Here is a 14,391-nt window from a genome sequence, read left to right as displayed (position 1 = left end):
GGTTTACCAGTCTGCTGGTGACTAGACCTATGGCAAGGGCACACGGATGAACATCAGAAAGGAAACAGAGACTGTCTCCTCTAAAGAACTCTGTGTGGTGCTGGCTGGGGTGAGGGGTGTTTCCAGGTGAGGACCCAGGCCCTGATAGGCTGTTGCATATGTAACTGGGCATCACCCTTGTCCCTGTGCTTGTCAGGAGGACTGGGTGCCAACCCCGCCCCCCTGCCCCAGAGGATGGAGTAGAGGGATGTCTAAAGTTTGCCATCCTATGTAGGCCCTTGAGCTCTAATGTCCTGGAGGAAGCAGAGCCCACCTAGGTGGGCTTGAGGGACAGGACCTGTGAAGAGGTGGGAAGGGTTGTGGGGAGACCTGAGAAGTGTCTACAGCTGTAGTTCTGAGCAGACAGGCGCGCAGCCTCGTGCGGAACTTGAATGCCTCTTTGAATACTTGGAGAGTGCTTTGTGTGTGACATTATGGAAACAAAAATTCCAGTCCTGATGTCTGTTAGTTTTCTTGAGCCAACTAGAAGAAAAGTCCCTGACATCCATCTGATTTCCTCCTAAGCGCTGCGTAGCGATGCTCCCTCCCGCCCGCTTCCCACCCCTTTACAGTCTCCTGGTTGTGTTCTGAACATGCACCCATTCTTGTAGCCTTTATCCTGTGAACACTAGTCACATGTCTCACAGCAGGTGAACGTGGGGGCATCACCTTGTAAAAGCTGAGAAAGGATCAGGTTTAATTACCATTGTCCAGTCACCTGAGACCTGTTTTTCATGGTTGATCCCTTAAGCTTATTAGCGATGGCCAGTGCCTTTTGACAACCTGAATGACAAGGGGCTGTTTTATAAAAGACAGAGAGGTGTGAAATCTACGCTTTCTCCTATTGGTCGATAGAGTTCGATGTTTTACACAAGGGTGAACAGTGGCATCCAGGAAGGGTTAGAACTGGCATGCAGGTCCGTTCATGGAGGTGAGGTTGAAGGTGTGTGAGCCACGCCCACCTGCGCCTCCTCGTGGCCCCCAGGCTGGCCTTGCACTTTCTGCTCTCCTTTCCTTCCCTGGTTGCATTTCTTTTAACATGGTGTTAACTTTTGCAACTTAAAAAGTAGTTTTAAAAGAATTGTTATTAAGTTCTATCATCTGCCTCTACTCACTCCTGCCCTCCAAACTCAGTTATTTTTGGCCACACCCAGGCTACATGAAGAACTCCCGCAGGGATCAAACCCGTGCTTCCTACAGAGGACGTGTGGAGTCTTAACCACTAGATCACCAGGAAGTCCTGTTTGTTTTTTTTCAATTGTAGTAGTTGACTTATTAATACAATGTTGTCTATCTGGTGTACAACAAAGTGACTTATGCATAGATAAATCTATGTATTATTTTTCATATTCTTTTCCCTTATGGTTTATTAAGGATATCAAATATATAGTTCCCTGTGCTACACAATGGGGGCTTCCCTGGTGGCTCTGAATATGCTGGCAATGCAGGATACCTGGGTTCCATTGCTGGGTCGAGAAGATGCCAATAGGACCTTGTTGTTTATGTATTTTATTTATGGTAGTTTGTATCTGCTGATCCCAAGCTCTTGGTTTATTCCTCTCCCACCCCCTTTCCCTTTGGCAACCTTTGTTTTCTGTGTCTGAGTCAGTTTCTGTTTTGTAGATAAGTTCATTTGTGTTGTATTTTAGATTCCACACGAAAGAGATACATGGTATTTGCTGGATTATGTGGCAACTGTTTTACCTTTTTAAGGAACCACCCTGCTGTTTTCCATACCAGCTGCACCAATTTACATTCCCACCAATAGTATGGGGGTTTTTCCTTTTCTCCACACCCTCTCCAACATTTATTTTAATTTTTTAAATTTACTTGGCTGCATCAGGTCTTAGTTGCAGTGCACAGGATCTTCACTGTGTCACATGGGATCTTTCATTGTGGCACACAGACCTTCTAGTTGTGGCTTAGTAGCCCCACGGCATGTGGGATATTACTTCCCCTTCTAGGGCTCGAACCAGCATCCCCTGTGTTGCAAGGCGGATTCTTAACCATTGTACCACCACTAAGTCCCGGTAATCTTTTTAATGATAGCCTTTTGACGGGGGTGAAGTGATTATAGTTTTGATTTGCATTTCTAGTAGCTTTGTTGAGTATCTTTTCATATGCTTGTTGGCTATCTGTATGTGGGAAGATGTCTGTTTAGTTCTTATGCCCCTGTTTTGATTGGGTTGTTTGGCTTTTATGTGAGTTGTATGAACTGTTTGTAAATTTTGGAAACTAAGCCCCCGTCAGTGGCATCATGTTCATTTTAAATATGAATATTGTGAGAACTGGTAGACTTAGTTGAGTAATTCTTACATATCCTAAAGGTGAGAATAAGGTATCCTGATGTGGCCTCAGTATTTTCTGGTCCCTACTTCCAGTGTCAACACTAGCAATCAAACAAGGCATGCATGACCAGGATACCTTATAGAGGACCAGGGGCCTCCTCAAATGGAAACAAACAACTGCATTAAACAGGCAAATCCATTGATTAAAGAACTCACTAAGATGCAGGCCATTCAGGGCGCAATTACCCCAAGAATAGTCCTTTCGGATAGAATGACTGAGGAGCCTTTCTGTGTTGCCAGCGTGGGCGAGTTCTTACCCATTCCCAGCCTCTACCTACCCCATTCCTAATGGTCACTCCACAGTGGGGTTGGCTGTATGGTGACAGAGGGCCTCAGGGGTGGGTGGGATGAGGGTCTTTCCTGTATTACTAAAAGGTTAAAGAATGTTTATTTGAAAGATGTCAGAAGGCCCTCCTTACACTTAATTAGATGCTTATGCTTAATATAAGCAGAACCGGTTGAGGGAAAAGAGCTAGTGCATTTGGGTTCAAGTCCTAGTTCACTCTCTAATTAGCTCCACACCCTTGGCACGTGCATGGCCTCACCCTAAGTCATCCTGTTTTCTTTAGGTAAAAATGTGCTAATATCCACCAGCAGGGGGGTCTATGTGAGGAAGAGGGTGTGTTGAGACATGTTGACACCTGACAGGCATTCAAATTTTGGGTATCGTCACTTCAGAGGACTGGTGACCAAGTGGGGATGATGACAAAGTGTTTTGAGAAAGTCACGGTTTTTATTTTTAGTTAAGAGTGATCTCAAAACATTCCTATGAGTTGTCTGCATGATGTGTCTCAACAGTTTCAGGAAAATGCAGTCTTTAAATGTGAGTATGGCTAAGTGTTGAACTTATTCAAAAATTCACTTTTAGTTATGTTTCTGATATGGTGAGGAAAAAATGAAGTGTTTCCATTCAGCCCCTTCATTTACTGGATTTATGTATAAAAGATCTTGGAAAGGCAGTTCTTTGGTGTAAGAGAAAATCCTTGCCCTTTTCCCTTGAATGTTAACTATCCCATGTGTTTACATAAGAAATAATAAACTGGAGACGGGAATGGGAAGAAAAAAAATACAAAGGAACAAACCCATGTGTCAAACTGTCAGTGAAAAAGAGGTCTGAGTTCAAACCCCAGCTGGAGGGCCCATGGACCAGTGACTTTGTCTAAATGTTTTCTTCAATGAAAACTTAGTTCAGCCATTTAGATCAGTGGTTCTCAAACTTATCAGAATCAGAATCATCTGGATGGTTTGTTACAATAGATTTGCTGGATCTCACCTGTCCATCGGCTTCCCAGGTGGCACAGTGGTAAAGAATCTGCCTGCCAATGCAGGAGATGCAAGAGACACGAGTTCAATCCCTGGATTGGGAAGATCCCCTGGAGAAGGATATGGCAGCCCACTCCATTATTCTTGCTTGGAAAATCCCATGGACAGAGGACCCTGGCAGGCTATACAGTCCATGGGGTTGCAAAGAGTTGGACACAACTGAGCACACACACACACCCCCACCACACCTGTCTAGAGGGTCACAGTCACACGACTGAAGCGACGAAGCATGTACCCATGCACTGTGTCGGATATAGTAGGTCTAAGCTGGTGCCTGAGAACTTGCATTTTTGATGAGGCCCCAGGTGACACTGGAATGGGGAGCGCAGAGTCACTTTCCTCAGCAGTGGAGAACTGCCCGTCTACTAGCGAGACAAGGTTCACCAGACTAAGAGGGACAGAGCTGCCACACCCGGGATACAGCACCAGCTCTCCAGCAAGTCTTCCTGACCTCATCCTACCTCAGGAACACACGCAACCATCAGTCTTGTTAAGCTTGGGGGGTGTGGGTTTTGAACAGCTAAGTGCGCTTCAGCATAGTGACACTCAAGCTGGAACTCCAGCCTGAGGGAATGTGGTGAGGCTCATCATCTGAATCTCAGACTAGGGGAAAAGAGCCCTGTGAGGAAATGGAAAAGCTGCAAAACCCAGCAAACTCTTATCTTCAAGCAAAGTTCTTGGTGCTCTTGGCCCAGCCTCTCATTTGGAGGGGCAGGGGTAGAGAGGCCACTTTCCTAACAGGCAGGATGACAGCTGGGCTGTAAGCTGTCACCAACTTGTCCTTTGCTGAGACCTCACAGGGGCCTGAAAGACACTATGGATGCTAGCTGGGCAGCAGCACAGGGATGAAAAGACAGCACAAAGAAAGCCATGGGGCATCTGGGGAAAAGGGTTGGGATTCTTGGTACATTTTGACCAAACTTAAAACAGTATTAGAATAGACCCTCATGCTGGGAAAGATTGAGGGCAGAAGGGGGTGACAGAGGATGAAATGGTTGGATGGCATCACCCACTCAACGGACAGGAGTTTGAACAAACTCCAGGAGATGGTGAAGGACAGGGAAGCCTGGTGTGCTTCAGTCCACGGGGTCACAAAGAGCATTTAACTATCTCCAAGAATCCAAGACCACTGGGCAGAATAAAAAGGCTCACTCATTAGCAAGACAAAAGGCAGTAGAGTCACTTCTCCCCGGGGGCCCTGACCGCCACCCCAGGACCAAATCCTTGCAAGGGGGTTTTAAAATGTCCTTCCTGGCCTCAGCTGTAGCCACTATCAGAGATAGCTGCTGGAGGGAAGGGCAGAACCTCAGAAAACTGCTCGACCCAGTGGGTTGTGCGACCCAGTGGGTTGTGCGAGCCGCTGCAGCTGTACTCCTAGCTCCCTCCCACAAATCAGGTGAAGGAAGCGGACAGCAAAGGCAGTGCTGGCTCTGTCCTTAAAGTAAGGCCCTGCTGCCCTGCCAGCAACTTGCTTCTTACTCTCCCTATGACTGGTGCTGAACACAACCCTGCTTCCTATTAGGACTCAATTTAAAAGGTTTTTAATCTGTGCACAAAAAGACCGGAAAAATAAAAATCACATCTAGTTTTATAGGCATTTAATAGTTTACCAATTGGTACAATAAGATTTTTTTAATATGCAGAAAACATGAATAAATCTTGTTTTACACAGTCTGAGAGCAACAAATCTTACTGTAAAACACAAGAGCAATATTATATACATTCCTTTACTGATTTTTTTTTTTTTAATTGTGTCAATATCTTCAGTTAACTCTTACAATCTGGGGAACGGTTTTCTCCAATCACCACCTCTGTAACTGTTCGTTCGCATGAAATCAACGTTCGCCTTCATGTCAGTGTCAGGATCAACTTCTAAACTCGAAGATTGTGTGTTTGTTTCTACCATCTTCAGAGTGAGCTTTAGGGACGCCTGGAGGATAGGCAGGACAAGAAAGCAGCTACTTACATGATAGAGTGGAAAGATTAAAAGGCCAGTTCAGTCCAGTAGTGACTTGTAAATCCAGCTTGCCCTCCCTCCCCCCACCCCACTGGAAAAAACTGAAACCTTTTTCACCGATTTTGTACATGTTGCTTCTCTTACCAGGTGATTCTTCTTTGCATCATCTAGATTAGTTAACACACTGGACTTATATACAGCTGGACAGAGAATAAACTATCTTTTCAGTGCCGTTTCCTTCGACAATTTTATTTTCAGTTGCTTAAGGATTATCAAGCCACCACTGTCAACAAAACGAAATATTCTTCTAAATAGTTTTTCTTTAAATAAATTAAAAAAAAAAACTATTTAACGAGTGATATTATCTGGAAGTTCACATAGAAACAGAAAGAGGCAAACAGGAGAGCAGGGCACTGACAGTAAGGAGACTGGGCTTGGTGACCTAGAGCTGAAGCTTCCGGAGACTACAGAGAGCGCCCACCGCCCGGACGACGTGCTAACACTAGTGAGTTCTACGGCAGTGCTCTGGGCACACAACAGGTCACACCACAATGGACAAAACAGGACAGTCTCAGTCTCCTACTAAAGTGCAAGATGCCATGTCAAAAAGCAACTATTCCCCAAGCCATGTCTAAAACCAGCTTCTGTGGCTCGCACGGTCAGGGGTGCGGCCAGCACGTCTTGGGCACGTTATGTCAGGGTGGCACTGGAATGTCTGTTTTTCACACACACAAAAGGTCAATCATCATTGGAGGATGCAGTTCTACCAGCTTTTTATTTCTTAAATAAGTGGCCAATTTGATTGAGAAAGTGACAAAGCAGCAGTGAACCTCTAAACCAATTAATAAATTCCTCTACTTACAATCCAAACCAGTAACCTCATCATTGTACTTATCCCAGGCAAGGCACAGGGTTAGACAGCAGACAGAGAAAACACAGGAAACAGGAAGAAAGGGCATCAACAGGGCAGTGTCAAACAACAGTGCAGGAAACCTCTGCAAATCTGCTTCCGGATTGTGGATGGATCACTCTCCCCCTCCCTCATTATTCAAACAGGGCTCGTTACACTTGGATCCAGTTGAGGACCATCCCTGAGATTCGACGTTCGCTGCTTCGGAAGTGGAGGATGTCTGGTAACTCAACTAAGCAGCAGGCTGTGGCGCTCTCCCAACAAGGATGACTTGGTTTACAGTGACAGCTTCTCCTCGTGTGTCGGAAGTCACTGCAGGCTGCACAGAAAACCCAGCGACAGCGGCTTTGTTTCCTCCTAAATCGGTACCATTTTTTTTCCTTTATTGTTCGTATCTAGGAGTGATTTTTAGATGTTGTGGCTTACCCTTGAACAATTCGTGTTGCTACATGCTAAAAACGAATTAAAATACAAGACATTTATACATGTACAAACAAATGTTAAAGATGCACCATTTCTATGTATTTATATTTCTTAAAGTAGGACAGGAAATAGCAGCAAACGAGAACAAAGATAATCTTCCATAGCTTCTGTAGAAAAATCCAGTCAGAACAGCTAAGGGGAAACGAAAAAAAGACTTCTCAATGTGAGCAGGGTTGTGAGGCAATATTGTCCTGAAAGTTATCCTACTGTATTTAAGAAATTAGCTTAAGTTGTCATTTTTGTCCTCAAAAATAGTCATTAGTTTTCAAAACACTTTTCCTTCCAGAGACATCTCTCAGGAATTATTAAAAACAAACAAGCCAACAAACAAAAAGACACAAGCTAGACATAAAGCTGCTTCTAGTAAATATATGGCCTATTCTCTGTGTGTGTATCTACAGCACATTAACTCTAACCCTTTGTCTTTTTCAGGAACAAAATTTCCACTGAATACTAAAAAGAATATAAAAAAAAATCATGTATTACACAAATGGATAAATGCAATCCAAGATAAATTTCTTTGTTAAACTTTGTTATTTCATTGTTCTATTAATTTTTCAAATGACCTTCTTAAAAAAAAAATGTTGGTTAGCTAAGCAGTGGGATTATTTATTAATTTGCAATGGAATATTGTTTCCAAAGTCACAGATAAAAATTCTCTTAAACCTACTTGTAGTAACTTTGGATCACAATATACAACATATCAGGGATGTGTAAAATGCTCAACAGCCAAATTGGGGGTGGGGGTGATAACGGAAGTGATTTTCTGTAGCTGGGAAAAATTCCCAGAGTCAGACCTAGTTTTCAGAAGCGTTAGGATCAAAAAGGATTTGTTCTAAAGCATGGTATTTCCACAGCAAGATTTATTCTATTTATGTTTTAGCACTTCTTCAAAAACCCAGGACCCAAGGACATGGAGGTTGTATGTGTGTGTGATATATATACATATACAGACTTATCCACTTATAGATAGGCCTGTATACTCATAAACATTTATATATAAACAAAAGGTGAAAACACAGTACATTTTTATGCACGCTCCATTAAACCCTGTCTTTTTTAATAAACTTGTAAAACACAGTTCAAATCGATATCAGATTCATGTTGAAGAACAAACTGCTGTTATTTCTCCCACTCCCTTAAAATGGGCAAACATAACCTTTTCAAAATTTCTTTGTCATTATGTTATGCACATTGCACATCCCTAAAAAACATCAAAAACAAATAGTGATTTGTACCATGACACACTCAATGGGAAGATTAAAATCTACTTGGGAATCACATCACTATACAGTCTAATAGTATGGAGAATACAACTAGAAGTGTGTCTAGTGTGGAAAAGAGAAGCTTAGAGTATTACAGTGTTTTTTAACCTGTTTACAAAGCAGTAAGACCCAAATGAAATAAATGATTTGTTATTAGTTGCTGAGATTTTTCTTATTTCAGATTTACAGTCATTTTCTTACATAAAGATACCACTAGCCTTTGCTTGATAGGCTGCCAAAACAAATGTATCCCATTGATTTGGCAAATGTGTCATGACAAAAATTCCAATATGTAATCCCCATTAATTACATAGATGGTTCAGAAGATTTTGAATTGTAGCCTTATTATCTAACATCCTTAAAGAAGATTTATTAAGCACACTTAAGTGATGTTACATAGATACACATTTCAGAAAAAGCCCTAATAACCACCACTTTCCCCCAAATGAGGCCATCAAGTCAGGCACCAACAGACAGCAGAAAGAAAAACAGGAATCAATAATCCAACATAAAATGACACTGTCAACTATTCAGTTTAGTGCCCTAGTTCAATTTATTCAACTTCTGCCTTCTTAGGCCTGGTGTGACCAATGCCAGCCCAGGTTTTTAAACCCTATGGTACTTCTAGACAACGTATGTAAATTTACAGTATACAATTTGGATTCACCATGCATGAATACTTTGTGTGTAACATTTAATAAGCTCAATCTACATCCAGAATAATTTACATGAAAGGACAATATTTATTTAAACAGAGCTCGATGGGGTAACCATGGTATCATCAGAGTGCATCCAGAGGAAAAAAGGGAGGAGGGGCCAAATGAGACTCAATCAACGACACTCCCACACCTTTACTGTTTGATCTACACTGCCAGTAACCACATATGGGGCCGTCTTATGGAAATCTGAAAAAAAAAAAAAGAAAAGGCTCACTTTAAAATCAGACTGAGCCACAAACAATGTTTAATAAGGCACAAAATAACACGTTCAAATGAGAGGAATACCCATTTTTTCCTCTATTCAGCCACACATCCACCCCAAGCAGATGTATCACAAGCTTACCAACTAGGTAAGGGAAACTGAAACAATGAAATCTTATATTAAATCTCTAAAAAAAAAAATACCCCCCCTCCACTATCCTCTTTCCAACTGAGGTTGAAAAAACACTGAATTCTAACAGCAGGGACAGCCTCAACGCAGCCATTTACTGAACGCTTACTATGCTCAAGGCTTAGTACTAATGCTTTATATTCATGCTTAATCCTCCCAACAATTTTGTAAGGTTTAAATATCAGCCCTATTCTACTGCTCCATCGTCATTATTAGATCCATAATACTCTAATATATTTACTATCTTAAATTCTAAATTCAGGTCCAGATGATATTGAGGATGTTTATTAAGTGTAAATACAATTCTCTGAGTTCCTGGTACATGGTAGTACATACGTGCCAGAGGAAAAAGGTTAACATTTCCTTTGAGAAACTTACAAACTAGTAGGGAAGAAAAATTACCCATCAGAGTGGTCAATAAGCATCCTCTTCATAATTCTAGTTTCCAAAACCAATGTTGTGCAATGGAGAAAGTAACTGTTTTATTATAAGGCTGATGATGGAGAGAGTTAAGGAAAGGAGAATTTCAAACAAACAGTAGAACTCCATATGGTTTTTTAACCTGTCTTCTCTACTCTGCCCTGAAAGCCCATCTTCGTTTCTTACCTGGAAACATCCATAGGGTCAGATTCAACTGTTAGGTCTGCCACTCCAAAACCTAACTGCTCAGAAACCACGTAACTCGTACATACCCAAGGAGGTAACAAAGTGTTCATGCGCATTGAGGGTCTTCATGCATCGCTTGTTCTTGTAATCCCACACGCGCAGGGTCTTGTCATCAGCGCAACTCAAAATAAACTTCCCCCCAGAATGGAACAGAACTCCACGTACCCAGTTATCATGACCCACCTTAAAAACAAAAAGGTGTACGACTTAATAAAGGGATAAATAATTTAAACAGCATCTATGAAAATAGTTAAGGCATTACTCAAAGTGGATTGAAACTACATGCACTAGAAACGTCAATGCCAAAAGGCAAAAGGAGAAAAAAGTCTAGAGAATCCTTCTAGATTAAAGTAACCTGGAAACTAACAAGATATGACCAGTAAATGCAACACATATAATACTTAACTAGCTCCTGGAGAGTGGCTGAAATAGTTATAAAGGACACTACTAGGGTAACTAGAGAAAATTTAAATATATAATGTATTAAATTTCTTCAGTGTGACAACTTTATTAAGGTTTTATAAAATACCCTTTAGGAAATGCACATTAAAATATTTGGGGTCAAGTGTCATGGTGTCTTTCAAACTATACAGCAAAATCTACATGGTAACTTTCAAACTATACAGCAAAATCTACAATACACACGTGGAGAAAAGAAAATGTTGACAACGGGCAACTCTAGATGAAGAATATGTAGGTATTTACTGCATATCTTTATTCATCCATTCATCTACCTATATCCCCTGTCCAGCAAGCAGTTCCATTTCTTACAATTTATCCTAAGAAATAATTAAGAATGTGTAAGGTGACTAATTAGTTAACAAAAATGTTCAACAAAGCACTGTATGCACTGAGTATATCTAACGACATGAGCAAATGCCACATACCTTCTAAGTTAAAAGTCTACTGCAAAGCAGTATGTATAGTATACCATGTTCACATGTTTTTAAAAAACTACTGCATGCATCCTCATAGTAATTTAAGAAAAGAGTTTAGAATAGTCCAGTCCAACAGGATAGCCATTAACCGTGTATGGCTATTTCAACATAAACTAGCATTAAATTAAACAATTCAGTTTTTCAGTCTCACTAGCCACATTTCAAATGCTCAATAACTGTTAGCAGCTAGTTGCTACCATGCTGGACAGTGGAGACGCAGAACACCAACACACACAGCTCTAATGGACAGCTCTACTCTAATATAGTTGGTAGTTATTAGCAGGTATGGTAAAGTGATCTGAGGGTGATTTTCTTCTTTTTTCTTTCCTTTTTCTGTTTATTTCTCAAATTTTCTACAATGTAAATAAACTATATTGCTTTTGTAAAAGAACCCCCCAAAAGAGCTAAGTTAAAAAAAAAAAAGATGACCAAGGTGATACATCTTTGGCCTTGGTTTACTTTTCCTTCTTTGCTCTTATTTAAAACACTTTGTTATATTACAGTGATCTCTAAAAGCCACCCACCAATCACTAGAGTTGCAGAAGATTCAATACAAGTCAAACCACGTTTCTTGGAGCCACACCAAAATAAAGCAGAAAAAAAGAATCCTCTTTCAGTTGAAAAACAGGAGGCAGAAACCTCCAGGGAAATTAATGGTGACCTGTGTTGTTCCAGAAGAAGAGAGCACGTGCTTTCTGATTTTTAAATGTAGATCATGTTTTCAAACAGCAAGATAGTATATTTGAACTCAGCTCAGAATACTAAGAGGAAAGTTTAATTTTTAAATCAGTTCTTCTTCTTCTTTTTAAAATATACTACGTATCTATTTTTTTTATTAGAAATCTAGCATTCTAAGAATGCCAGTCAGTTCCTGATAATACTTCCATACGTGTCTACCATATCCCAAAGACAGACAGTCGCTTCAAGATATGATTAACACTTGAAGAACCTCTAAACAAACATGCATGCCAAATTATAAAAGCTGCCACTGGATTAATGTCCATGGGCCCCCTTAGAACTCCTGAAGGCAAACAAGAAAGTCCATAGTATCTTCTTATAATTTATATATCTTCATATTAAAATCTAGATGAAATAGGCTCCTAAATGAAATACAGATTTCCAAGTCATAGAGCTAATACTGTTTATTTCTGAATGCTTAAAATAACCAAATAAAACTGGAACATGAGAATAGATAGTAAGTTAAAAGGATTCATTAAAAGTAAATATAATGAGATCAAGAAGCACAGTTTCAAAAAATATAAAATGAGTCTGTAAATTTGTTTTCCACGTATTTCATAGGAGATAGTACATAATTTTAGAGATACAATGGCTAGAATCTCCCTCCTAGCACTGACTGGCTTTGTAGATCCACTGTATAATGTAATAGTCTATAGAAATAACCTCCATATCACTGTAACCATACTCTTAACCAAAAAGTATCTTTATAAAGAAGTTATTTTAGAACTTCAAATAATTCAGATTTACTAGGAAATCACAAGGCATCTGACCCTAAAAGATATGCAGAGTAAAAATGCGAAAGCAACAGTGAAATTATGCCAACTCACCAGGGTCATAAGGCACATGCCAGTACTGACATCCCACATCTTGATAGTCTTGTCCCTGGATCCGGACAGTAAGAATGGCCCAGGTTTGCCACTTTTTTTAGTCTACAGAAAACATACAAAAATGAAATTTCCTGGGCAAGAAGTTAGTGACTTAAATGACAACTACACAACAATGATCTGTATTTCTAATTTTGTAAAAACGCATTTTTTGACAAATAAAAACGATATGTATTTTAGGCATACCACTTATGTTCTGAGCTATGATACAAATGATTACTACAATTAAGCTAATTAACACAATCATCACCTCACATTACCACATTTGTGTGTGTTATGTACCCTCCCTCTCAGCAAATTTCAAGTATACAATACAGTACTGTTAACTACAGTCACCATGCTGTACATTAGATATCCAGGACTTACTCATCCAAGGTCACAAAGAGTTGGATACGACTGTTCCTACCCCAGCCGCGATGAATCTATGACGTGGTAAGTAACCACCACCAGGTGGCAGTAAAAAAAAAAAAACAACAAACCTGAAAACGCAACTAGCCAGCCAACTAGGAAGAGATTACCAAAAAAGCTTCATTTTGAAAAATAACTGGTGTGAGTAGGTGAGGGTGAGAGAGTTTTCATTTATTTAAAAAAAAAAAAAACACCCCACAATAGGAACATTGCTATGAAAAAGAATTTTGGCTCATAGAACAGTATATTACAGAAATAATTATTCTGTAATTTTAAAAGTATTAATTACCAAGAATGAAATCATGAGGAGCACAAATGATCAAGAATATCAGAGACCTCCATATGAAATATTCTTCATTTAAAACAAATGCTATTCTTTTTATTTTTTGGCCATGCCACATGGCATGTGGGATCTCAGTTCCCTGATGAGGAAACTGTGTCTTTTAACCACTGGACCACCACCAAAGTCCTGAGAAAAGCTATTCTCCTAGAAGATGACTTTAACTTCTCCCATAAGTTTTGTTTTGTATTGGTATACTCTTAAAACAGGGACAATTATAATCAATTTCTGATTAATTTAAATGACCACTTCACTTACCCTAACCCTAGCACACATCACGGGTCAACTGACAGCAACAATAACCACTGGTTAAAAAATATAAACACATCTATCTGCAAGTTGGAAAGAATTTCAAGACTCAGAATTCTGGATGCAGATTTTATAACGCATTAATGGCATGAAACAGATTTCGGGGAAGGTCATTTAAGGTTCTCAAATAATAACAGCCACAAAATCATGAAATAACACAAATCATATAGTACCTCAGATCCTGTTGCTTCAGAGATGGAAGAATATGAGCTTTCAGGAGCCCAGGAAATGCATTCTACCACATGCTCATGTTCTCGAAGCTCAGCCTTGCATTCCTTTGTTGCTACGACCCATACACGCACAGTCTGGTCATTGGAACAGCTGGCTATCAGAGTGCCGTCTTGATTTGGCCGCACCATACGTACCCATTCTCTGTGTCCTGTGAATGTCTTCACACAGTAGCTGTAAAAATACATAATAATTTACACTGTGAAGGGCAATCATTGGGGCCCTTCCCAGAAGCAATACAAAACTAGCTATGCACTGGAACGAAGAGAACTGGCATCATATGCAAGTCAACAGAATACACGTACATTCCTGGTTAATAAAAGAGGGAGACAGGCTGGAAAGTCAAACATCAGTTAAAATAAGCTGATGGAAATATCATTAAAGAGCTATCAAAATCTAGAAGGAAAAAAATAGAGAGAAATATAATCTTTTAACTAAGCACACA

General features: G+C 40.1%; 1 protein-coding gene across 2 annotated transcripts in view; it reads right to left on the bottom strand.

Moving 5' to 3' along the window:
* Positions 1-5,293: 5,293 nt before the first annotated feature.
* PAFAH1B1 (platelet activating factor acetylhydrolase 1b regulatory subunit 1) overlaps positions 5,294-14,391 on the bottom strand; it is a 67,530-nt gene continuing 58,432 nt past the window's right edge. For both annotated transcript variants that reach the window (XM_027519381.1, XM_027519382.1), the window contains exons 8-11: positions 13,892-14,120; positions 12,605-12,706; positions 10,128-10,284; positions 5,294-9,230 (exon numbers count right to left, since the gene is read on the bottom strand). In XM_027519381.1, coding sequence (XP_027375182.1) covers positions 9,157-9,230; positions 10,128-10,284; positions 12,605-12,706; positions 13,892-14,120 — 562 coding nt within the window. In that variant the 3' untranslated portion in view covers positions 5,294-9,156. The remainder of the gene's footprint in view (positions 9,231-10,127; positions 10,285-12,604; positions 12,707-13,891; positions 14,121-14,391) is intronic.

Source organism: Bos indicus x Bos taurus, chromosome 19 (assembly GCF_003369695.1).
Source record: "Bos indicus x Bos taurus breed Angus x Brahman F1 hybrid chromosome 19, Bos_hybrid_MaternalHap_v2.0, whole genome shotgun sequence".
NCBI lineage: Eukaryota > Metazoa > Chordata > Mammalia > Artiodactyla > Bovidae > Bos > Bos indicus x Bos taurus.
This window is presented reverse-complemented; position numbering and strand designations above follow the sequence as displayed.